This window comes from Muscardinus avellanarius (assembly GCF_963383645.1).
Source record: "Muscardinus avellanarius genome assembly, chromosome: 4".
Lineage (NCBI taxonomy): Eukaryota > Metazoa > Chordata > Mammalia > Rodentia > Gliridae > Muscardinus > Muscardinus avellanarius.
The window spans coordinates 21954974-21982206 of record NC_137789.1 but is presented as its reverse complement, the minus strand read 5'-3'; the positions used below and the strand labels follow the sequence as shown (position 1 = coordinate 21982206).

The 27233-nt window shown below is 39.9% G+C and overlaps 1 protein-coding gene across 1 annotated transcript in view; it reads right to left on the bottom strand.

The window, feature by feature from the left end:
* The window catches only part of ENPP2 (ectonucleotide pyrophosphatase/phosphodiesterase 2), a gene marked incomplete at both ends in the record, with an annotated part of 134082 nt that overhangs the window by 55416 nt on the left and 51433 nt on the right, over nt 1-27233 (bottom strand). The window contains 6 exon segments of the mRNA XM_080694737.1: nt 5198-5317; nt 6063-6142; nt 7064-7161; nt 10083-10143; nt 13330-13455; nt 18337-18492. Coding sequence (XP_080550863.1) covers nt 5198-5317; nt 6063-6142; nt 7064-7161; nt 10083-10143; nt 13330-13455; nt 18337-18492 — 641 coding nt within the window.

The following is a 27233-nucleotide window of genomic DNA, read 5'->3' as shown; positions in this document are numbered from 1 at the left end:
ATATTGGCATTATCTGGGAAATGGGGAATCCTAGGAATAATTTTGAGCCCAAATGTCATTAGGACCAAAAAAAAGTGCCAGAAGGGGTCTTTGCCATGTTCAATAGATGCACATACAAAGGGAAGATGAAACAGTACAGGTGGCAAATTGAGTCTGATATCCTGAGGGTCCTGGATGAATAGTCCTGGAACAAGGAAGCAATCTGTCTTCACATGCTACACCGTCATGACACTCCCTGCCCCCTAGCAGCCATCCAGAAAACTGAGTTTTCTTAGGAGAAACCGCCCTCATGTACATTAGAATTTGTAATAAATTGTTGATTAAAAAAACTACACGGATGGTAAAAGCCAGAATCATTTGGTCTTTATACTTTTCTATACTTTCCCAAAATTTTACCGATACTTAGCATATTTATAATAAGGAGAAAAAATCTAAAACATGAACAATCTGAGAACAAGATAAAGGTCAAGAAGTATCTTTCTCAAAAAAAAAAATAGGAGAGGAAAAAAATAGGAGAGGAAAAGATTCTTCCAGCTTTTTGGTAAATGTCCTGTTAACCACATTTATAAAAGAAAATTGAAAGCATGGTAAGACAAAGATAAAAAGTGAACAAATAAAAGAATATTTGAAATTTTAAAATATATTTAAGTCAGGTATGGAGAATTGCAGGTTCCCAGCTAGCAAATTGGTGAGGTTCTCCACAAGTTAGTGAGACCCTGTTTCAAAATAAAATAATAAAATATGGCTAGGGGGATAGCTTGAAGGTAGAATGCCCCTGGGTTTCATCTCCATTAACACCACATACACACACACACACACACACACACACACACACACACACATTTAAAAAACTCAAACAAAAGAATGCTAGCACTGATGTACATGACCCATCAAGATTTAGCAAATGGTACAAGATTGAAACACAAAATTCTAAAGCCATATTATAAGCTGCTATCATAAACGCAGGGACTCAGGAGACTGAGGTAGGAGGACTGCAAGTTTGAGGCCAACCTGGGCAACTTAGCAAGACCCTATCTCAAAATTTAAAAAATAAAATGGGCTAAAGATTCAATCCTTGGAAACAGCCAAAAAAAAAAAAAATAGCCACTATTAAAAGTACCTTTTAAATGTATGCATAGACTCTGAAGTTAAATCTAGTAATTACCAAAAGAAGAAAAAAAAAAAAAAGACACTAAAACATTGGTCCAAAAGAAGAAAAGTAAAAACAACCTTCTAGGGCTATAAAAAGAAAGAGAAGCTTCTGGGCTTCTTGTTAATTCAGAGAAATAGAAGCTATGATTTTTCTGAATTTGAACACAAAGAAAAATTTCCTCTGAGGTTATGAGAAGAAAAACACGGCTAAAAACCTGATCTAAAGAGACCCTGGGCCCAGGCTTCCTGCTTTTAATCTCAGCACTTCTCCCTCTTGTTCCTTTAATCTGGAGTCCGGCTTCCCGCATCTGTGTCTAGAAGCCGCATTCTGAAAGGGGGACAACTGGGAATCATTCTGTATTATCATGCTGTGTTATCAGAAATAAAGCTTCCCTATTGGAATGGGGTGGGGGAAGCAAAATGTACAATTCAGTACTTTCTAATTAAGTAAAGTATATAGTGGTGAGAAAAGGAGTTTTGAAGAAAAACATTAAGAAAAAAAATTTTTTTTAAATACACCAACTGTTCTTGTGGTCTCTTGGGCAATTCTTTGCAAGCAAATTTTTCTTAGCTTTCAAAATCACAGAGCGAGGATGGCGAGAATTCTGAGAAACCAGAGCGGTGGGTGGGGATCGAGCATCAGCAGAAATAAAGCAAATTGCTGAAGATCAGAACAAAGTAAGGACGTGACAGTCAGGGACACGGCAGAACAGACTAGGGCTGGGGACAGCGGGTGCAGAAAGCTGCTTCAATGTGGCCATGTTGGTGCCAACACAGAGAAGATGGGTCCTGCCCTTAACAAGGACCTCCCCTAGAGGAAAAAAAGGCAAAGTCCCCTGCAGGGTGGGGCGGAACAGGCCCACCTGGAGCCCCGCAGTGCAGCTCCTGATTATGCCAGGCTCTGGAGTAGGGCTTCAAACTAGAGACAAAAATAAACCAGCCTCTGTCTTCAGGGGCCCGGTATCTAGCGCAAATATGTAAATAGCCAATTTCAAAATGAGGTTGTTAAATTTATGATTAAATTTATAATAAATGTATCATAAGTTTATTATAAATTTCATTCACAGATATATATAAATTACATTCATATATGTATAAATATGTATAAATTGCATTCATATATATGCACACACACATACATATATATATATATATATATATATATATATATATATATATATACATGAATGAAAGCCCCAAAGAGAGGAAAGCCCCTTGAGGACAGATACTTCAACTGATATTGGAAAGATAATTAAAAGGCTGCTAGTTAAAGGAATCATCTGACTAAGCAGCCTAGGGTGAGCTAGTGAGCAGAGCTCATTCTTACTAAATATGTGGGGATGTGGTATAAAGAGATCCAAGGCACAAGGTCCTGAATCAGAAATTACAAAACTATAGCAGAGAGCTCCCCCCCCACCCCCCGGCACTTGGAATGGAATCCAGGGGCATTCAACTTCTGAGCTACACCCCCAGCCCCATATTTTATTCTTTATTTTGAAACAGGGTCACACTAAGTTGCAGAGAGCCTTACTAAGTATCTGAGGCTAGCCACGAACCTGTGATCCTCCTGTTTCAGCCTCCCTAATACTGGGGTTACAAGCGTGTACCATCACGCTTGTGAAACACACACACACTCAAGGAGCGCCGTTAAAATGTGTGCGCAAAACATAGGGTTGTGCAACAAGGAACCAGTTTCTACCGGTTCATTCTGAAGATTAGCAAATTAAAAGCAGAAAGTGTCCACAGAGTTTCCAAAGAAGATGAAATTAAATCATGGAAATTACTTGGGAGAAGCCTAATTGTGAGATTCAAACTTTCAGATGGACACTGTACTGGTGCTTCCTCCCATCTACCAGGTTTTAAGCAGGCATAAGAAGCGCCTCTCATTCACCATTTAATCTGGCCCCTGTATTATTTAGCCAAATAATATGGTTTCATCATTCAGTAAAAATAAGATGAATTTAATTTAATTACTAGTCTAAAACTTTTATAAATGTTTTCTCTACTTTGGCTATTTTTCCGCTAGTAACTTTGTGAAGCGCACAAGCCTCTAGTTTATAGAAATGCTTGAGGAGGAAAATTTATGAATTTTTTCTTGTATTACTTGCAGCTTCATAGACTTAGACTGTAGTTTCTGATAGTTCCTCTCCGGATGCTCCTCCAACAGGGTCAAATTTCAAAAGGAAAAGCTGTTTTTAAATGATAACCATGGTGGTCTTTGGGATTCTCATGGTGTCCATCACATTCAAGATGATGGACGGAAACAGAAATCCACCCAACCGCAAATCTTGGTGGGCCTTCCGCAAGTACTAAACTTGGTCAAATGTGTCAACTTTGAGAGTTAGTGAGGAAACAGGCAGACAGAGAAGCAACAGAGACTACTTCACGGGGCAGGTTAACAGCATTCCCCTGCTCTGCCTCAGCAAAGGTTGATGAGTGTGTGGACTCTTCTGCTTCTGAGTCACGCTAACCCCAGAAAACCTAATGTCAACACAAAGTGTAAGATGATCCAATTAGATAAAATTACTCTTCGTATCCTGTGTGGTTCCTTAGGCAAGCTGGTCTCCATGATAAAATTACTATAAAAGGCCAACCGGCAACAGGCTGACGGAGCTCTGGTTTCCATGTTGTATTTATTCATAAAATATCCCTTTATCCTAAACTTTCTGAAATCTACTCTGTCAACAGATCTCACTATGATTACAACCTGGATCCTCACAGACTTCCAGGAGTCTGGCCTGAATAAAGACAGCAAAATCAGAACATCTATTATAAAGATTAAAAAATATATAAACTTTTGCAAACATACAAAAAATTTTCCAATGTTTCTTTGGGAAAAAAAATGCAGAGTTCACATTTATCTTTGCATAATGCTTTAACAATATGATTATCGTGATTACTAATAACCTTTCCTTAAAGAGAGACCTTAAGAAATTCCTACTTCTGCTCCTAAGAGAGACCTTAAGAAATTCCTACTTCTGCTCCTTCTCCTGCCCACGGATGGCCGTAGCATGTCCAGGCTCCAATTTCTTTAGTTATGGTGGATGTGTGGGATGAGTGTGTATGCTGCGGGCCTCTCATGCCTTGGCTGGCTGCACAAAGAACCCCCAACTTCTTTCTGATCAGTGCTCCAAGGAGCCACTACACCAGACAGAGCTGGCATGACATGGAGCCACTCTCCACCCTTCCGCTCTGGTCTCTGATTGTGTACACTGGGATATGTTCCTGGGGCAATTCTGGTCTTTCTGGCCAAGGACTTGTGCACCAGTGCCTTGTTCTGCACATCCAACAACTGTGTCTTTATGTGGCTGCTTCATTCCCAGCTGCCTGACCATGCATGGTCATAGGAAAATATTCGGTAAAAGCCACCAATGGCCCTTTTTATTTTCTGCACAGTCATTTGATTTGAACTACATGAGGTGATTTCCTTCCAGGGATTCATCTGCTCTGTAGCCAGATAAGATTCCACTTATTATATTTAACTACCATGATAAAAATAGATTAAATTTTAAAAATGCCTAAATCTACCATGGGTTTGAGTAAGTTGCTTTCTTCCGGCAAGTTTCTCTGTTTCTGTTTATTTGGTACTGGGGCCACATATCAGTGACGTCTTAACCATTCGTGTTTCTTTCTCATTATATCTCAGCATCTGATGAGCCAATATGATCAATCATTTCCTCATTCAAAATGCTTCTGAAATACAACCCATGACTCTGTTTCTACCGCTATCACCTTAGTGAAGACAGTTTATCATCTCTACTTTATTAATCATAACTTCACACAGATGTACACACACAGACACATAGACAGATGTGTATATATAGGTATATAGATATCGTATATCCACATATATTCACATACACATTTAAATACATAGTGTATATATACATATGATACACATATACACATATTTTATTTATGTGTAATATCAAAAGTCAGAAACACTGCCAGACATGAAGAAATTATATGTACCTTTTTCTCAGGTGACAAATTTGGGGATGAACTATTTCAGTGCACACACGAGGGAAAAAAAATCAAAACTCACCGGCTGACCTCCCCACCATCTATGATTAAATTTCTCTCTCCCTCGGAGATGAAAAGTGGCATCAAACACAGGATCATACATTGAATTACCAACAATTCCATGAGATTCTGGATACAGCCCCTGTGATAAACAGCACAAACATCCACACATATTAGTTCTATTTTAAATCTTCTTGTCACCAAATGTCTTATAGCAATAATTTCTAAAATCATAAGAGATCTAGACATCCTTTATTGTGTATCTTCCTGAGAAAACATGAATTGGAGCTAATTATAAGCCATGTGAGAAACTTGATGTGACTTTAAGAAACTTGATATTTGGTTCCTTAACAGTTGTAACTTAATAAAATGACATTTTCTATTACTTTATTTTGAGATTTGCAAAAGTGCATCTAAAGAAGCTATAATTTCTAACTATATTTTTCCTTTTTTCTAAGTTCTGTTTCTCCCCTCCAACAACCATAAAAATGATAGGAATAAAATAATAAGTGAATTGTATTTTAAAGAAGAAGTAAGGTAGAATTTGAAGTACTTGAAGTTAAAACACGCCCCCCCCCCAAATTAACAATTTTATTAGCAAATTCTGAAAATAAAGGACAGGCAGTTTGGTATTTGAGAGGAGCTTGGTGTATTTGTTCGTACAGAATGGCACCTGAAAACAAGCTTCTGTTTTAAAGTTGCAATGCAGTTCAGTCCCCTACACAGCTGCAAAGGCATTTACTCTAAATAACTGACGCCAGTAAGACAGAAGTCAAAAAGAACTTCTTTGAACAATGAGGAACATGTCTTTAAAAATCTCCCTTTTAAGTCAAAACTCCAGAATTAAATCATGGCTCTGAATATATATCATTTGAACAAATACTTACAGTGGCCAAAGTATATAAGTTGGGGAAGGTTTTTGTGGGGTACACGGGCCTCATGTAGGGAGCATGTGTACCACAGGACCCTGGAAACAGAATTTCAGTATTAAGACAAGAGAAAACAGAAGGAGTTGCTTCCAGAAGGAGCGGCTTCATGTACAAAATCCACTTTATACATCATCAAAGGCTCATGCTACTTTCATTTTTGCATTTCCAAAAACAACATATATTTAAAACAATGAAAATCAGTATGGAGATTTCTTAGCAAACTGGGAATGGAGTCCCCATTCAATCCAGCTCTCCCGCTCTTGGGAATCTTTTTAAAGGGAGTGAGATCAGAATATTACAGTAATCCATGGATATCCATGTTCATAGCAGCACAATTCACAATAGCCAAATCATGGAACCAATCTAGGTGTCCATCAGCAGATGAATGGATTACAAATTATGGGATATACACACAATGGCATTTTATTCAGCTGTAAAGAAGAACAAAATTATATCATTTTCAGGAAAATGAATAGATGTGTAGAAAACATTCTGTTAAGTGAGATCAGCCAGTCACAGAAAGTGAAGGGTCATATTTTTTCTCCCATATGTAGAAGCTGGTTCAGGGACTTCAGATAAAGGAGGAGAAACCCCAGTAGAGCCAGGGATGGAGTCTAGGGGAGGCTGGTGTTGGGGGAAGAAAAAAATGAATGAAGAAAATGCTTCCTTTGGTATTACGTGCATATGTGAAATTATCGATGCCCATCTCAATACCATGAACGGGGAAGGGAGTGGGGAGAGAGCCGGGGAGGAAGCTCACCAAGTGCTGTGTGCATGGAGATCTCTTATCACTCTGAACTACATTATGATGTGACACTGCGATGCATCAATATAAGTAGGTTTAAAAAGTCAAAAATAAAATCAAACAACAGATCCTCAGGTCTCGAAGACCATGACACAGAGTTAACAGAGGAGATCCTGTCTCACAGACGCAAACATGGAGCCAGGAAATTACTTACTTAGTTTTTCAATGTTAGGCATGACCTTGCTGCCTTTCTTCATGTAGGATGCACGGAAACCGTCCACAGAGAAGATGATTAGCGGGGGGCGCACAAACCTTAAACAGCAAAACGTTGAGCCTGAGAGAAATCATCACCACTGGCTTTCCACTAGTCACGCTCAATAGTTAGGAGAAACAGCTTGCAAGCAGAATCGTTATGGGAGGATGCCTGGACAAGCCTAGGCGCCCATCCTCAACTTTAAGTCCACCGAAGTCCAGGGTTAAAGTATAGTTATATGTTTTACATTTCATGTAAAATAGTTACGTATAGTGTACATAATATATATAGCTGCATTTAGTTAGAATGTGCATTCTCCCTCTTGCCATTTGGAAATTCCTCTTTGAAACCCAGCTCAGAGCTTCTGTGTCTATTCATACGTCTGACTTCCTTTAAGACTATGCATTCCCACTTTTTTCTACATTCATGTATACGTCACTGCCCATTAAATTGCAATAACCTCTTAACAGGTTTCTATTTCCCACTAAGTTTCAAAACATGGATTATATGTTATTCATCATTCTATTTTGAATGAAATTTCCCATAGTAAATTTATTAAATGTATTAATGAATGTAAAATTAATGGTAGTATTACTCTAGCCACTAGATCTAAGCATTATAAAAAATCCTCTAATGCACATGATATACTTTAACACACATATCAATGTCAATCACTAAGCCAAATATGAGAACGGTGAAGGGGAAGGGAATGGAGCGGGAATTGGGCAAGGGCTAATTGGGTGATGTGTATGTGTGCCTCCACCATCTTGTACCCCATTAAGATGTATGACTACAATGCACCAATAAAAATTAAAAAGCACAAATAAAAAATGTCTTTAAGTTTATTTATTTACTTATTTATTTATTTTTGCGGGTCTGGGGATGAAACCCAGGGGCATTTGACCTCCGAGCCACACCCACTGCCCTATTTTTTATTGTTTATTTTCAAACAGGGTTTCACTATGTTGCAGAGGGCCTCACTACGTAGCTACGGCTGTCCGTGAATCGCAATCCTCCTTTCTCAGCCTCCCAAAAACGTGTGCCACCACACCCAGATCTTCTTTAAGTTTAATTATAAAATGATTTCAAAAATAATTTAAATTATGAAATATTTTAAAAGTATATCAATTAAAAATTAGACTATTAATCTACCCAGGGCCACAGGTAGATGACGTAATGTAATGACCTTTTATTATATTTTAAAAATATAATTGAAAGCAGAGACAGGAGGATTGCAAAGGTTCGAAGTCAGCCTCAGCTGACTTAAGAGACCCTGCTTCCAAATAAAATATAAAAAATAGGTCTGGGAGTGTAGACTGGAGGTAGAAGGTCCCTGGGTTCCATCCCCAGTACCACCAATATATAAATTAATTAATTAATTAATTAAATATAGTTGATAAATCACACTTGAGAATACTAAAATATATGCAGAATTATTTCTAGGAGACTGAAGCTACTTGAAAAGGTATATGTTTGTATTTATTTGAAGCCACAGCATAAATAAAACATGTTTTAAGTGAGCCATGTAGCCAGGCATGGTGGCATATGCTTGTAATCCCAGTACTTGAGAGGTTCAGACAGGAGGATCATAGGTTTGTGGCCAGCCTCAACTACTTTGTGAAGCCCTCTGCAACTTAGTGAAACCCTGTTTCAAAATAAAAAATAAATAATAGGGCTGGAGGTGTAGCTTGGAGGTAGAATTCCCCTTGGTTTAATACCCAGTTCTGAAAAAAAGTATTTCCATGATGTATTTGGTCTTTAAAATTTCATAATGCTTTTGGTATTTTTGCTTTAGGTAACACAGCCTGGGACACAGAATTTAAATATTTAGACTTTGTTTTTCTTTTTTAACCTTAGCAAGACATTTTAACTTTTAGGGGTTTATAGAATAAGGAAGGCAAGAGTTCCTATTTAAAAAGTGTTCTATTGAGCCGGGCGTAGTGGCGCACACTTGTAATCCCAGCATTCGGGAGGCTGAGACCGGAGGATTGTGGTTCGCGGACAGCCTCAGCTACTTAGTGAGGCCCTCTGAAACTCAGTGAGACCCTGTTTCAAAATAAAAGAAAAAAAAAATGGGGCAGGGGGTGTAGCTCATAGGTCAAATGCCCCTGGGTTCCATCCCCAGACCCGCAAAAAAAAAAAAAAAAAGTGTTCTATTCTTTATGTGGAAAAAATAATCCGTATAGTAGAAACTCTGTTTAGTAACAATAATGATAACAGTGAACCTTTAGTATTATTCTAAGGAGCCTTAACTTGTTTTTTTTTTTTTAATGGGGGTTGAATCCAAGCTATACCTCCAATCTTATTATTTATTCTTCATTTTTGAAACAGTCTCACTTAGTTGCTAGGGCCTCATCAAGCCGCAAAACTGCGAATCTCCTGTCTCAGCCTCCCAAGTGCTGGGATTACAAGCTCAGAATGGAAATGGGAATACATTTGTTGAAGGCAGATTGTCTTCCAGCATTTCGCAGACCTATGAAGTGTCAAGGGTTTCCTGGAAGGTGTCAGAAACTCCTGGAACTGGCATACTTGTAGGGTGTCACCCAAGTTGGCCTGTCCCCCAGCCAGGCCATGCTTCAGTGACTCACAGAGTTTCTGCAGCATCTGCTAGGAGACAGCTTTTCTGTCTCTTCTTTTCCCCTTCTCCATCCCAGAAAAAGGCAGAAGCAGACCTCCAGGGAAGAAACTGGGGAAAACATTGCTGTCCGAAATGTCTCCGTGTTCACTGATATTCAGATGCGCTTTGTAGACTCTTCAATACAGCAGTGATAAAATTAGTTTGGGTGGGGGGGTATGGAAGAAACCTAGCAAAACTTCAAGCACCCTTTTGACTGGTAAATTACTTGTGAGCACTCATAAGTTTGTGGAGGAGGGTTTCTGCTTTTCTGTTTTGCATCATTTATAATTATTACCATCCATTCTCTGTAACATATTACCAACTTAGGTATAAAACTTCCCACACTTGATAAAATACACCTACCCCGCAGGACACTCTGGGGTCTTGATTTCTTCACAGTCATCATCCACCCAATGTGATTCCCCTGTTAGGAAAGAACACATTTGTTGTGAATTGTAATTATGCATGATGTCCAAGAGCCTGGCAGAACACAACCCCGGGATCTGTGTCCTCTCTGATACTTGCTTACAGGACACCAACTGAAAGGAAATTCTGAAATAAAGTTTAGTGTCTGGTTTGGCTTTTAAAGTACACCCGTATATGGTGGGAAAGCTAAGATTTAATAACCTCAAGTGGTGTTTATTCAAGCCTTCAGAGTCTAAATGGTTTGCAGATTTTAAAAAAACAGTGGCGTCAGTCAATGAAATTTCATGTTTGTATCCCTCCCGAAATAAACTGTTTGGTCATTAGATAGAACATTCTCTTCTCCACCACTGAAGATCTCAGAGCCATAGAAAGCAACAACTTCCCTTTAGATGAGAGGAAAGGCCTGGAATATACAGGGAAGAGAGAAGAGAGACTGCAGTCAAGAGATGATTTGCCAGTGGATGTGTGTTCTGCAGTGAATTCAGAAATGAAAACCAAAGACTTCTTCAAATCACCTTGCGCCAGCACCAGTGTCTGGCAGCATGAACTTCCCTGAGTTACCCTGTCAAGAACAGAAAACAGAAAAGAACACAGATGTGGAGAGGGCGGGGGAGGAAAGGAAAGAAAAGAAAAGGAAAGAAGGAAAGGAAAGGAAAGGAAGAAAAGAGAAAAAGCTGCACTTCTGCTGTGGTTTGTATCCTGTGTTACAGCCTTGGTACCCAGTGTGACAGCGTTGAGACTGCAGAGGGTGAGCTATGCCAGGCGCGGTGTGCACACCTGTAATGCCAGTACTTGGGAGGCTGAGACAGAAGGATCACAGGTTTGAGACCAGCCATGGCAATGTAGTATCTGAAACTCTTAGCAACTAGTGAGACAGTTTTTAAAATAAAAAATGAAAAGGGCTAGGGGTATAGCTCAGAGGTGGAATGCTCCTGGTTCAGTCCCCAGTCAGTCTCTCTCTCTCTCTCTCTCTCTCTCTCTCTCTCTCTCTCTGTCTGTCTTTCTCTCTTTCTCTCATCTCTGTCTCTGTCCCTCTCTTTCTCTCCATCTCTCTGTCTCTCTCTCTCTCACACACTCTTTGGGTGTCTCTCTCTCAATCTCTGTGCCTCTCTCTGTCTCTTTCTATCTCTCTCTTTTTCTCTGTCTCTCTCTGTCTCTCTGTCTCTCTCTGTCTCTCTCTCTCTCTCTCTCTCTCTCTCACACACACACACACACACACACACACTGAGCCTAGAAGTAAGGTATCGAGTCTGGGAGCACCACCTCCAGAAGATATTAATGCAGGTCTCAGCACTGGATTAGTGCCCGCAGGGGCGGCCGCTCCTGAGAACCCCTCTTCTGCACATGCTCCCACCATTGTGACATGATCTGCCCTGCCGCGATGTAGCTAGAAGGCTCTCACCAGAGGCCAAGTAGGTGGGGCTTGCTCCATCTTGGACTTTCCACCTCTAAAACTGTCTTTTCTCTATAACATCTTTTCTCTATAAAGTTCACAGCCTCCTATCTTTTGTTATAGCAGCACAAAAAAGACTGAGACAGCTTTCTTTAGATAAAAGAAAAGTTATCAAAAAGAATTTGTCTTAACTTGCTCTAAAACACCCAAAACAGCCGGGCGTGGTGGCGCACGCTTGTAATCCCAGCACTTGGGAGGCTGAGACCGGAGGATCGCACGGGTTCAAAGCCAGCCTCAGCTACTTAGTGAGGCTCTCAGCAACTTAGTGAGACCCTGTTTCCAAATAAAATATAAAAAAGGTCTCGGAGTATAGCCCAGAGGTAGAAAGCCTCTGGGTTCCACCCCCAGTACCACCAAAAAAAAAAAAAAAAAAAAACAAAACTTGCATGTGTTAAAGAAAAGTAAAATTTGTGACCGATATTTTAGAGAAACTTCTCCCATGTAAAAAAGCATTGGAGATCTCCCCTGGTCGATGAGAACCTAACTACTAGAACTGGATAAGTACATACTACACTTTTTAAAATGAAGAAGCCTTACCAAACATAAGGACACAGGCCATCACAACTCAACACTTTACATTATTTCAAAACTGACTTGCTTTTTCACTGAAATCTTTTTTATGGGGGGGGGGCTGGTTACTGAAGATTGAACCCAGGGGCATTCTACAACTGACCTACCAGCTTCCGTTTCTAATTTCTAATTTTAAAACAGGCTCTTACTTAGTTGCTAAGGCCGGCCTCAAACTTGTGATCCTCCTGTCTCAGCCTCCCAAGTACTGAGATTTCAGGCATGTGTCATTATGCCTGCCTTCCCTAAAATTGTTTTAACAGAACCTCTTTTTTCTAAATGTTCCATGTCAAAGATAGAAAGAAAGGACTTAATTTGGAAACTGAAAAATGACTTACAAGCTACAGATAAAGATTCTTGGGTCTCCCCATTCAGTCACACCTATCAGTGGTTGCCCTGATGCCTTCAGTTCCTTAAAGGCAAGAACTCCATCTCTCCTCTTTTCTGTAGTCCACTAATATTATTAATGACTTTAATTAAAGCACAGTATTATACCCTCAACCATGATAAAATCAAAGACAAAGACGGCACACATCAAAGACAGCACACGTGCACGTAATATGAGATGTCACATGTTATACTTTGGGGCATAAAAGGAGCTGTTGATGCTTTATCTTCTTTACCAGCAAGTGACCCCACCCCTAGGATGCTGCCAGCGCCTGGGCAAACAGCTTACACCCATGAAGCACAAGAGCCAGGCCCTCACCCCTCACACAAGGCCCTCCTCCCCCCCGCCCTGCACGTCTCAAGAGCAGCAGCCTTGGGCTTCGCTCTTCAGAGTCATCAGTAGAACCCGCTTTACCGGAGACAGCGCTGCCCCTTGCAAGCCCCTCCCACAGCGCCCCTATCCAGCTCTCCTTGCTCTTTTCTATTTTTTTTCTATGACATATTCCCTCAGTAAACCCCACTTGACCGATTCCTCTCTCAGACTCTGCTTCTAGAAAACCTGCCTGAAAACAAGGATGGATATATCTTCATTATTATGGCTCTATCTAATCACAGAATATTTACCTCCTGGTTATTTGAGATCATGGAGATGTAAGGGGAGCCAAACTAAAGAAGCATGAGAAATTCAAAAGGACCATGCCCAGGGCTCTGCATCCACACCAGTCAGGGCACCGCGGGGCATCCCCAGACTTCGCTTTTTAATCTCCAGGCGCGTACCTTTGCAGATGACTTGGTAGTTAGTGCAGCAGTCCCCCCGGAGCAAGCAGTCCTCGGAGCAGTGACAGGCGTTTTCTTCGTTGCGCACTTCTCCACATCTGTCCTTCGTACACTCCCAGCCTCGAGCTGAAATCACCACAACAAAACACTTTCGCTGCTGCGGACAGACCGAATGAAAGCAGCCACGGGGCTCACAAGTGCTTCCAACAAAAAAGAGCTAACATCCCACATCAGTTCATCCGCTTGTGAAATCTGAGTCGGCCTGGAACGGATCTGGAGAACTTATGGTTAGGATGGGTTTCTAACTTTTCAAGGCAGAGGACAAACCCGAAGTCCAAGTGAGCGCCTTTGGAAACGTGGGGCCTGGAAAAGCAAACAGGATATCCTTACCCTTCCCGAAACAGCCTAAGGGACCCACCTAAAGTTATGGTATCTGAGACTTGTGACACGACCGTCCGTCATTGTGGAGGTAGTTTCCAGAGCTCTACTCTCTTATTTTATAGCTTTATTTAAGTTTTATCAGCTTGGTATAAATACAAGTGGCGGAGCTGGGGATGCAGCCTGGTGCTAGAGTACTTGCTGAGCATATGCGAGGGTCAGCACCAGAAATGATAGCAACAACAGTAACAGTGGTAATAATAATAACAAATACAAACGATAGTGTAATTAAGTGGCTTCTACTTGCTATAAGAGGCGTCTGGAGTTAAAGTTCTAAACAGATATGAAGAGTGTAAAGGGGCAGTAAGCATTCACAGTCCTAGCTCTTGACCAAAATGTGCCCCCCCCTTCAGTGAAGGTCACAGCCTGACTTTCGAGGAGGCTAACGGATGGTGATAGATCCTCTCGGAGCATCCTTGATTGATGGTGTATGGTTCTTTAGCTTTTCCAAGAATACACATTCAGAAAAGCAATCTTTTCACTTTAATGACAGTGCTCAATTTTTTAAATTTGTTTTCCTCCACTAGATTATAAATTCTTTGGCAGAAAAAAAATCACATCTCTTTCTTTTTTTACTTATATATGAAAAATATGTTAATATATTTACATACACAAAACACACACACACACACACACACACACACACACACACACACACACTTTTCCAGTGCGATGTAATTATCCATCATAGTGAGATTCAAAGTGAGACAAGCTTACTTGCACACAGCAATTACACACCTCTCTTTACACCATTAAGTACCTAATCTCAGACTAGAAGACGGTGCCACTGTGCCTGACACAGGAATATTTATTACATTGACTTGGAAATGAACATGGAAATAAAACGATGAGTTTTGAAATTCAAGACCGCTGAGAGCTGTCGTGGTGACTTCATTTAGTGAGGAAATCTTCATTCCAGGTTCCGCCTGTTCCAGGGGCCGGCCACGCACTGAGCAGCGAGAGAGAGAGAAGGCCCCTTTCTTCACGGATCTGATATTCCCAGTGGAAGAGAAAGGGGAGGCGCAGGGAATCCACGAGAAAGATCATTTCTGCTACGGCTTGTGGAGGAAATCCCAGGGCACTGACAGGGAGGGGCGGGGAAGGGGCGCCACTGGGGCAGAAGAGCAGAGAGATGCTTCCCTGGGCTACAAGCCCATATGGATATTCCGGTCTTCATCTTTTTAAGTGTAGCCTAAGTGGACAGCGTTTTCTTAAGCAAGGCTGCTCCTTAATAATCAGCTGCCAAGAGGAACAATTGTCAGATGAATTATAGGATAAAGAGACAAGAGCTGCCGCACATTCGCGTTTCACCTGGTTTTTAGGGCAGTTGATTCTCCACTACTATTTAATGTTCATTCTTTTAGAATTACCTTTACATCTCAATTCTGTTTTCTGACTTTTTTTTTTTTTTTGGACTGGGGATGGAACCCAGGGGCATTCTACCTCTGAGCTATACTCCACACCCAGCCCTTTTTAATTTTTATGTTTGAAACGGTGTCTCATCAAGTTGCTGAGGCTGGTCTCGAACTTGCCATCCTCCTGTTTCAGTCTCCCAAGTACTGGGATTACAAATGTGCACCACCACGCTATGCTTGTTTTCTGATTTTTAAATATCAATTTTTCTACTCAAGCAGATTAAGCGCTCAGAATTCCTTGATCCATGACTTGAATTCCAATGGTTAGTGATTTTCTAAGGTTGCTTGGTTAATGGAGATTATGAAGTTTTTTCTTCTTCCCAACTCAGGAAAGGGTCTACCCGCTGACATGCTTTTATTTCTCCCCCAGTTCCATAAGAAACTACAAAAGAACATCATTGTTCATCATCGTTAACAAGCCACATTTACTGGGAACTCCTAAATTCACAAAAGAATGGAATAAAATAGAAATGCAAGGCTCATAGTGAATTATAAGCAAAGTGTGAGTTCAATCAGCTGCGTCGCTGTCAAATTAAACATAGCAATAAAAATATTTAATGTTATTAGAAAATAAGATCGCCTATCAGATCATAGAAAAAAAAATTTAATGAAAGTATCCAATGCTGAAAATGAGTGGTAAAAGGCCCTTATATCTGGGACAGAGAAATGAGCTTTCAGAAGTATAATTTTATAACATACATTTATATTTTTTAAATGCATATGATATTTGGCCCAGAAATCTCGCTGCTAAGAATTTATCTTAAGGAAAATAGACAAAATTATGAGTGTACCTAAGTAGTGTTCATTGATACATTACTCAGAGTAGCAAAACTTGGGGGAATGTAAATGTTGATCAATTACTCAATGAATTAGGCTTCAGCTGTTCAATGGAATACTCTGGAGCCATTCAAAAGGATGATGTGTATAAAGGTGGACAAATTTAGATACTCTCACAAACATGCTTATTTTGTATACTGTTATAAATATATATATAATACATACATGCATATATATATACATATATACACACTAAACACAGATAGAGACATAAAGAGTATTCAGGGTTTACACTGAAACATTTTGCTTGTTTCTAGAGAGCGGTCTTTTCAGCACTACAAACCTCAGAGATTTTTCTCCAACTGTTTGTTATTATTTGAAATTTGATTCTTCTACATTCAACATACGTTATGATTATACACAAGAGAATAAACTACTTTCTAAAATGTTATAATAGCTCATCTTTATTACACCTTTATTACACCTGGGAAGAGAAGCATGAGCTACATTCATTCAGAACTGAGCTAGAGACGGTATTATAAATTTTGCCAGGAACTCTAAGGGCAAGGCTTTGGAAGGCTGACAGAGCATGTCAGGGACAAGATACTCGAAGTAGAGAAGAAACACAAAGACTTAGGAAAATCCTTAGTGCCAAGTGAACACAGACGGCTGCTTTGAAATCAGATTTCGGAGCCAGAGAACTCGGCCGAAACATCTGTTCCTGACATACTCTCCATTCACAGTGCTCTCGGCACTTAAGTTTGCAGACCCACAAGTACGGAACCTGGGAGAGTTCCAAAGGAAAGAAATAATGAGAACAAGGTGGCTAAATGTTTGGAAACTGTAGTATAAAAAAGCAGCCGAATGATGCTCCTCTTACTCGGCGGGGGGTGGAGAGCAAATCAAGACCAGCCGGGCAGGTGACGTCGGTTTTCATATAAACTAAGGGCTACGGCTTAAGTAAAAGGGAATAGTGTCTCTGGGTCTAAGGATGTTAAAAAGATCAGGCTAATAGCAATGACAGTAAGCGTTAGACTTTTGAAAGAGTCATCCAAGTCCATAAATAAGTAATAACTTGTCAAGGGAGCTGCGGATTCTGCTTCTGGTGGTTTTAAGAACTGGGTCAAAGCCGGACATGGTGGCGCATGCTTGTAAGCCCAGCACTTGAGAGGCTGAGTGAGACAGGAGGATCGCAGGTTCAAGACCAGCCTCGGCTACTTAGTAAGACCCTCTGCAACTTAGTGAGACCCCATTTTAAAATAAAGAATTAAAAAAATAGGGCTGGGGGGTGTAGCTTTGAGGTAGAATGCTCCTGAGCTCCATCTCCAATTTTGGAGAAAAAAAAAAAAAAACAGTGTCAATTACTGTCTTTCTTAGGTTATTCCAATGGAGTTTTTCCAAGAAGCATGGGGTTAGCTTATAAAGTATCTCAAAAGTGCTGTTCAAAATGTTTGGCTTTGAAAATCGAGCACATGGGATAAGAATAGCCACCCAGGCCTGGTGGCACACACTTGTAATCCCAGCATTCGGGAGGCTGAGACCGGAGGATCATGGTTCACGACAGCCTCAGCTACTTAGTGAGGCCATCTGCAACTCATTGGGACCCTGTTTCAAAATAAAGAATAAAAAATAGGGCAGGAGGTAAAGCTCAGAGGTAGATTGCCCCTGGATTCCATCCCCAGACCCAGAAAATAAAAGAAAAAAAGAAAAAGAAAAAAGAAAAGAAAAGTCACCCAGGTGCTCCACCCGGCCCCATGCATTCATCCAGTAGCCTGTATGTACTAATCACTAATCACTATTCACTCTAGAAGAAATGTAACAAACACTTTAGAGGAAGACTTTAGAGCTGCCCAGAGCACAAGACCCCACATAGAATCCTTAACAATTTTTTTTGCACAGAAAACAGGGAATGACATCAAGATAAACCAACAGTCACTTATTAGACATCAAGATAAACCAATAGTCACTTATTAGACAAGATAAAAACAAATACTAGAAACCAGGCAGGCAAACAAAATAATAAAAATAAAAATAAGAATTTAAACCCATCACTTAAAGGATGTGCAGAATGTTGGCCCACATCAATGTGGGAATTAACGAGACAGAAATGCTGGAGATTAGCAAATCCCTGGCCACACACACTCCCAAAGCCAGCAGCATCTAATGCCCAAGGCTGTGGGCAACCTTCCTGGGCTGGGCCAGGTGTGGGAACAAGCCATTCATACAGGGTGCATCCACTGCCCAGTCAACAACCATGTAAGAAACCAACAAAACTAAGATCCAGTGTAGACAAGCCAGCGCTGGGGTGGAGAGGGGACTCCAGTGTACACAACTGAGGGGGTCTCTAGGCTGTGGACCCGACTCAGAAGCTACCCACCTGTCTTCAAACAGAGCTCATCAAAGTCGTGGCAGCAACTGCTGTAACTCTTACACAAGTTGTCACATCGACAATCCGGAGGCCCGACCTCTTGAAGTTCAAAGCATCTGCCCTTGCAAGATCCGGAGGTGTTGGTCCAGGGGGAGTCCGATAACACTGCAAGGAACAGAGAGGAAGGTGATGGCATGGGAGGGGGCCGCGCCACTGTGCAGGGTCAGACTGGTGGGCGGCCCGGCTCTATCACCTATGCCTGAGAGCCCCGGGCAGGCAGCTGACCTCGCTTGAGCTCCCCAGCCCTCATCCGTAGAGTGAGGGGCTTCAAAAAAGTACCTCTAGGGCGAAATGAGAATTGAAAGAAACAATCCACGGAAGAGCCAGGTGCCAAATATATACAGCAACAAATGTCGGCTACTGGCTTCGTTACAGTTGATTATTATTACCATAAATCGGTCATGGTTAGTACCTCAGTAGAATGAGTTAGTTACCTCATTGAAAAATCCAGAGCTTTTTTTTTTTAAAGAAATCAAGCTTAAATGTCCTGAATCAGTCTGAATATGTGATTAGAATAAAGGACCTTTATTTTTTCCTCCACCCATCAATCCAGGCATAACTAGTAATATACAAACACAAATTCCACCCTCTCAGCTTGGAAGAACAAATCCTCTATCATTATTCCATGTGCTAGAAATTTCAAGACTCAATCAAATTTTGGAAAAAACAAGACTTCTACGGGAAGAAAATTTCACAGATTTGTAATATACAGGCAATATAAGTTTAATAATTAAATGAAAGTTCTATTCACAATTACACCTAAAAGATAAAATAGCTAGGAATAAATGTAATAATATGTGTATGGAACCCACACTAAGAACATATTAAAACTTTACAAAGGACATCGCAAAAGGTCTAATTTTATCAGAAGACCTCCCATCTTATAGATAAAAATGACAATATTATAAAAACATTAGCTTGGTGTGGTGGCATACTCTTGTCATCTCAGTACTCAGGAGGCTAAGACAGGAGGATTTCAGATTTGAGGACAGCCTCAGCAAATAATAAATTTATTTGTGTGTGTATGGTAATAGGAAATATAAACAAAATATACACATATATATTCATATATATATATATATGGCCACCTAGTGAGACTCTGTTTCAAAACAAACTATAAAGTAGGGCTGGAGGTAGAGCTAGGAAATAGAATGTCCCTGGGTTCAATCCCTAGTACCACATGCATTAAAATATATATATATATATATATATGCATATATATGTGTGTGTTTATATGTATATGTGTGTTTATATACAGATATGTATATATACACACATATACATATACACATATATACACACACATATATACACACATATAGACACATATCTACATATCTGCATATATATATATATATACAGAATATATAGAGAGATATGTATATATATTCTTCCTAAATATACCTAAAGATTCAATGCAATCATAATAAAAATACCTAGGGTTCCTGAGAGGATCTAAAAAGTTTATTTAAAAATAGGAAAACATTGAAAAGCAATATTTAGTAACTAGTATAAAAGTATATTCAGAAGCTAAATAATTAAAATAGCTTGGTACTAGAAAATAACCAGATCAGTTTTATGATGGATCCCAGAAATGGGGCCAAACATATGAGAATTTATCCTATAATAAAAAATAAGATTGCAAGTAAGAAAAAGAAGGAATAATCAGTAAATAGTGACTGGAAAAAATTAATCTGAATTTTCATCCCAGTTTATAAAATAAGTAATGTCCAGTAAATAGAAAATATAAACAGTATCATAAGCTGTTTTTGTAATAAAATTTTTATGAAATAGAACACAATGTAGAAATATCTACCAACACAGTTAAAAATGCCTAAGAATCTTTCTCCCAGAAATCCCATAACTAGAAGTTATTTTTCATCTATATTGGCAAAAATTCACCCAGATAACATGTAAAAAAAATCCACTATTTACTGCATCCTTTATTATAATGTGGTAGAGACAGAGACCCTGCAATCAACCAAAGGTATTTTATCCATCCATCAAGAAAGAAAGGATTACTATCCTCATGAGTGGAATACTGCTTACCCCTTAAAAAGAATGAGCCAGTTCTGCAGAGGCTAACATGAAAAGATCTACAAAATATATGAATAATTTTTAAGGAACAAAGTAAAAAAACAATGACATAGCATCAGATATTATATAGTAGGCAGGGCATGGTGGCATTTTCTGTAATCCCAGTAGTTGTGTGGCTGAGACAGGAAAACCACAGGTTCCAGGGCAGCTTCAGCAACATAGCAAGCCTTTCAGCAACCTAGTGAGACCCTATTCTAAACAAAATAGAAAGTAGGGCCGGGCGTATAGCTAAGAAATAGAATGCTTCTGGGTTCAATCCCCAGTACCACATGCATACAAAAAAAAGTACATATTAGATTTTTAAGTGCATATGAGAATAAACTTTTTCCTCCCTGTAATAATCTATCTACAAAAATTACATTTTAGGAAAATGACTGAGAAAGAGGAAGGAGGAGATTTTTCACTTTTCTGTTGTTAGAAATTTCTAACATTTCACACATTTACAGGTTCGCCTGCTAGCTTTCTTCTCCTTTTCACACGTGTATAAAGAAAAGTGATGCCGGGCGTGGTGGCGCACGCTTGTAATCCCAGCATTCGGGAGGCTGAGACCTGGAGGATCGCGGTTCACGGACAGCCTCAGCTACTTAGTGAGGCCCTCTGCAACTCAGTGAGACCCGGTTTCAAAATAAAGAATAAAAAATAGGGCAGGGGGTGTAGCTCAGAGGTAGAATGCCCCTGGGTTCCACTCCCAGACCCGCAAAAAAAAAAAAAAAAAAAAAAGAAAGAAAGAAAAGTGATGTGTGCGCATGAAACATACACCGATATAATACACAGTACATGTAAATATATTAACAAACATTATTTATGACATGCTATTTTTAATTTTATTTCCACGTGTATGAGTTTTTATTTGTTGTAACTTATATGTATGACTTTTTTTTTAAGTCCAAGGAAAACAAAAAGCAGGAAGGGAACAGATGTTCGGTGACATGTTTGGGTTCACCCACACCGGGTCTCTGAACATCCTGTTCATCCCTGGGTCCTCTGTCCTCTCTCCAGTCAGCATCACCCAATCTTAGCCTTTATGGCAAGAGATCAGTTGGACTAAAGCAAACAGACCCACTAGACCGTGAGATGTGAAATGCTTCCGCACCGTTGATTCTGCAGTGCTGAAATACATGCAAACCACATCAGTCCAGCTAAGGAAATAATGTCAGTTCTCAGTGCAGGGCCTCACCGCTGGTCTACGAAACACATTTTTCCTATTGACTTTCGCCAATCTATCAACAGTGCAAGCTGAGCCGTAAGAAACAATGGCAGGGAGGAGGTGTTGAGAAAGGAAAATAAAGATAATCCTATAGTAAAAATAAAGACTTGTTATGGGATGTTAGTGTTTATTTGATTGATTGACTGATTTTTGTGTGCGGTGCTAGGAACCCAGGAGTATTCTACCTGTGAGCTACACCTCGAGCCCCTTTTATTTTTTATTTTGAAACAGGTCTCTGTAAGTTGCTGAGGTTAGCCTCGAACCTGTGATCCTCCTGTCTCAGCTTCCCAAGTACTGGGAATATAGGCATGCACCGCCACACCCAGCTAAGGCTAGTGTTTCGATAGACCCATCCTAACAGCATCTAATAAGTGCTGAGCAACATTCACTTCCATGAGTTGCAAAACGGAGGCGTGCTCAGCTGGGCTAATAATAGCTGAGACGATCGAAGGAAATCTAAAGCCATGTTCTTTAAGCATTTACTCGCCCCGTCTGTGCTCTTGATGTGGTTCCAGCAAGCACTTTAAATTTCCATGCACCTGTGTCCTTTTTTTTAATTTCCCTTTTACATATGCCTAATATATAATATCTGCCCTATTGCTTTTCTTTCTTTACTTTCAAAGTATCTCTTTACTTTACTGAAGATTTCTGGGGGGACAGGGGAATGGAGGGTAATGGGGATTGAACCCAGGGGCATCCTACCTCTGAGCTATACCCTCAACCCTATTTTATTTTGTTTATTTTGAAACAGGGTCTTACTAAGTTGCGGAAGGCCTCACTAGGTAGCTGAGGTTGACCAAGAACCTGTGATCCTCCTGTCTCAGCCTCCAAGTACTGGCGAGCGTGAGCCACCACGCCTGGCAGAAAACAGCTTTTTAAGAGCTGCCTTAACTAAACTCATAAGTCAAAGATACATCTCACCAAAAATGCTGTACACAAGATTGGGTTGTCAACAACTTCAGAGAGGTGTAAATTCCTGGGCCTGTGCAGATCAGAGGATTTCTATGCCAAAAATTCACTCTTGGTGGACTTGAATGAAGCTAATAACAGGAAAAGAAAAGTGGAAAGATGGTTCTAGCTACAGAGACCTCTTCCAATCCAGTAACTCCAAGAATCTGAGCTGCCGTTCCCTTATGAGTGAAGGAGCGACAGCAATATCCACTTTGCAGGGCCTCGGCCACCCCAGCTGCGTGCATTGTCCATGAGCTCTGCCCCTTCCATCCATCCCTAGGAGTTCTGTCATTCACCCTCCCCATTCTGGCTTTTGTATCTCTGGCCCAGTATCCATGTCCTTCTCCCCACGCTCAGCCTAAGGACAGGTTTTTAGGACTTCTCTTTTTATCGAAGCTGATCTGATGTCAAGTATGGACAGATTGCTTGATGATACACCTGATTGTTCAAATCTACACCCTCTTTTATGCGATCTAAATAAAAAGAATACTGACATGAGAATCAGAGTCCTACGACCCATCAACAGGGTGATGAAAACCGCAAGCTCAGTGAGCTTGTGGCCACCCGTGATTTTTACCATTACTGAAATCTCCACGCCAGTCTACAGCTAATCAGAAAGATCAAGACTGAAAAGCAAATGAACAAAAAGTACTCAGAAATACCAAGTCAGAGATGTGAAGTAAGTATGAGGGTGGCTTGGAATCTCTTATGAGGCATCTGCTGATACTACTATGCAATTCAAATTATATTGCTGCCTTTTAAATTATATATTCAAAGGAGGGTTTTTTTTTTACTTCAAAGATAAAGTCAGCTCTCCTATCTCGAGAAAGAAATGGTACAAGTCTTTTTAAAATATTTTTAAAAGGATATTTTAAGAAGGACCCTGGATTTTTAAATTACATGTATATCCCTATGTAATAGCAATTCTATGTGTTTCTTATGTTTCACAAAGGCATCATTTCATGATTTAAAGACACATCAATGGAAATCGTGGTTTATGTCATTCAAATTTTTAATTCAGATAGATGAATTGTGCGTGCGTGTGTGTGCTTGTGTGCGTGTGTGTGTGTGTGTGTTAATGTTACTGGGTGTTGAACCCAGGGGCATTCTACTTCCGAGCTATACCCCAGGCCCTTTTTTATTTTTATTGAAATTGTCTCACTAGGTTGTTAGGTTGCTGAGAATCTTGCTCTGTTACAATGCTGAGGCTGTCCTCACACCTGTGATCCTCCTGTCTCAGCCTTCCTAAAACTGGGATTACAGGTATGTATCACCATACCTGGCTTAGACGAAATTATTTTAACTGAGCTAAGTAAAAAGCTTTCTCTAGAATATTCTTACTTATATTATTGTTTATATACAGCACTTGTCTTTCTGTGTAGAGGCAAGGGGGAAGGTTGTAGAATTCTTGTGTCATTTTTTCCATGGATAATACAGAAAAACTATTGACCGTTTAGTTAGACGATTGGGAAGAGCCCAATTGATGACAAGAGTTGGAACCAAAACATAACTTTATTCTAGGCTCCCGATCATATTTCCCTCTAATCTTTCTGCAAGATGGAAGCTTTCCAACCTGGATGACGGCCAGGAAGGGAGAGTGTGTTTAAATCTAAAACCATGGAGCTCAGCCTAAAGGTGGGAAGTTTTTTCTTTAAATTTCTTCTAACAGGCTGCTGCCATCCTCGGGGTTGGGGACACTGTTTCCTATCAGGCCCTTCCGATCTCCTTGGTTCTCAGCCCAGGTGTTTCCTGAAAGTGAGAGTCAAGGCTTGAGCTGAGCTTCAGACTGTGGTTGTGCCAATTTCTTTTCTAAATAACCATAAAACAGAGCAGTTTCCCCTCTATCTGCTGCCCTGTCTATAGGGAACCCACGGGGAGAGCCCGGGGAGGGGGGGGGCGCAGCGTGGATGACATGCAAGATACTGCTCAGCTCTAGAATTTAACAGTGTTCCTAGAATTTAACCCTGTCTGTGCCTTCTCTGGAGGATACGGGTCATTCTTTCTGGTCATACTTTTTTTTTTTTTTTTTTTTTTTTTTTTTGCAGGTCTGGGATGGAACCCAGAGGCATTTGACCTCTGAACTACACCCCCTGCCCAATTTTTTTTTTTTTTCTTGAAATAGGGTCTCACTGAGTTGCAGAGGGCCTCACTAATTAGCTGGGGCTGTCTGCGAACCACGATCCTCCTGTCTCAGCCTCCCAAATGCTGGGATTACAAGCGTGCGCCACCACACCCGGCTCCATACTTTCTTGTATTGAAGTTGCCCCTTCCTTTCTTTTTTTTTAATTTTATGCTTCCGACCTTAGCAAGCAGTATTTCCATACACACCTGCATGTCTATCTTTGCTTCCCAAGAAAGTCACTTTCTATAAAAACCCACTACTTACTGGGGCTTCGCTGTTCTCTCCTCCTCTTCATAGCTGCTGAACCAGATATCTCTCTCTCTCTCTCTCTCTCTCTCTCTCTCTCTCTCTCTCTCTCTCCATATATACATATATATATGCATATATGCATATATGCATATATGCATATATGTATATATAAATTAAATATATATATCCTAATTTCAAACACTTGTACTTTCAAAGCAGTCATCAATGCAATATCCTCACATGGAATGATTTCACAAACTGCAATAAAATAGGTATCTATGTGGTTTAAATTGAAAGTTAAAATATTTAAATATCTACACCACTCAGATAGCATTTAATGGTAGGTAGGTGCATAAGTCTGAATGGCATGCAAATCTGCTAGCAGACAATGCCAATGTCACTTTATTACTTTATTTTATTTTTTACTTTGTGCTCCTGGGGATGGAAACCAGGGACCTTCTACCTCTGAGCTATCCCCAACTCTATTTTATTTTTTATTTGGAAACAGAGTCTTGGTAAGTTGCTGAAAGCCTCACTAAGTTGCTGAAGCTGGCTTCGAACCTGTGATCACCCTGTCTCAGCCTCCCAAGTACTGGGATCACAGGCATGCACTACCATGCCCGACTTAAAATGTCACTTTAAATCACAGGTATTATTAATTCGGGGTATAAATTTAGACACTGGCCTTATCAGTGAAGGTAAGTTAAATATATTACCACATTCTTAAAACTTTATTATTCTTACCAACCTTAATATGATATTTTCTTTTCAAAACCCTTGTGAGAGAAGTGGAAGCAACTTTTCACCTATTTTCCTGATTGGAAAATTAGACCTGTGGATCTCACTTGAGCTAGCCAAAGAAGGTCCAACTAAAGTTTTACGCCATCTGAGTACAACTAGTACAGCATATTTTTATTAACCAAGGACTCTTCAAATTATGTACCTAAGCTTCAAAGTTTAAAAGCTCTTATCCAAACATGACATGAGAAGAGAGACTTGGGAGTCTGAGATCAGAGGATCGCAGGTCCAGGCCAGGCCCACAAAACCAAACCAAAACAAAACCTCTTTGAAATCCACTTAATACTGAGATTTTCTTGTATGTAAATAAGATAGAGGATTCACTATAATATGAAGATTAAATAAAAAATATTACTGCACCAAAGCTCTACTTAGCAAATAATAGAAAACCCTATTGTCTCCTTAGATTCTAACTCAGATAATTTCACTCCACTGACTTATGTCTACATTAGAGTTAACATAAAGTTACATTCTTCAATGAGCCTCATAAAATCATTTTCCTCACATGATAACGGCGGATATATTTCCCACATTCTGCTGTGCCACCAGCTATAGCTTTTCACTACAGGGCAAGAGTACTGAAATTACCAAATGACCGTGAACCTTCTCCTTCCTAGTGCCATTTTCTGGGTTTTGGTTTGGTTTTTGGTTGTTGTTTTTTTTTTATTATTTTTCTAATTGACAATGAAAGAATTTACTCAGAAAATTGTTGGAGATAACTTCATATTTACCCACAAATTTTATTCATATATATTTAAGATTTTCCTTTCAAGCCACCAAAAATGATGATAAATTGGACTGAGCTTTCAAGTATTTATTATCCAGGTACTCACAAGCTCACAAATGTCCCTTTGTCTCTCAAGTGTTAAACTGCTTTTATTTCAAAGATGGTATTCCCTTTCTACCTGGAGACTGAAAAAATACATGTCATAAGATTCACTAAAGCAGACTCCCTCATACCTCCTAGGAGGTATGCACTCACATGCACGTGTACGCAACAACAGGAACACCGGTATGCACACAAATTCTCTTGCACTCTTTTCAAAACCAGATTAAGTGGGCTGCATCAGATGTTTGGGAAAAAGATGTCAAACTGAACTGCAGCTGTTACTTACATTTTCTCTGAAAATGAATACCTGCCATCTCATTTACCTGAGTATCCTTAATATTTACCTGAAATATTTACCTGAATTCTATTTGGCTATGCTCATTTCCTACCTCCTAAAACAAAACAAAACAAAACAAAAAACTCTGTAGATCTTTAATGATCTGGTAGGAGAAATCCTATCCACCATTACTTCCGATAGATCACTAGGTCCTAACAATAAATCCAACTAGCAAGTATGCTAGTTAATTAATTATAAGTCTGTTTGTACTGCCACAGCCTTGAAGCTAGCACCTCAGTCCATAGTACAGCAGTAA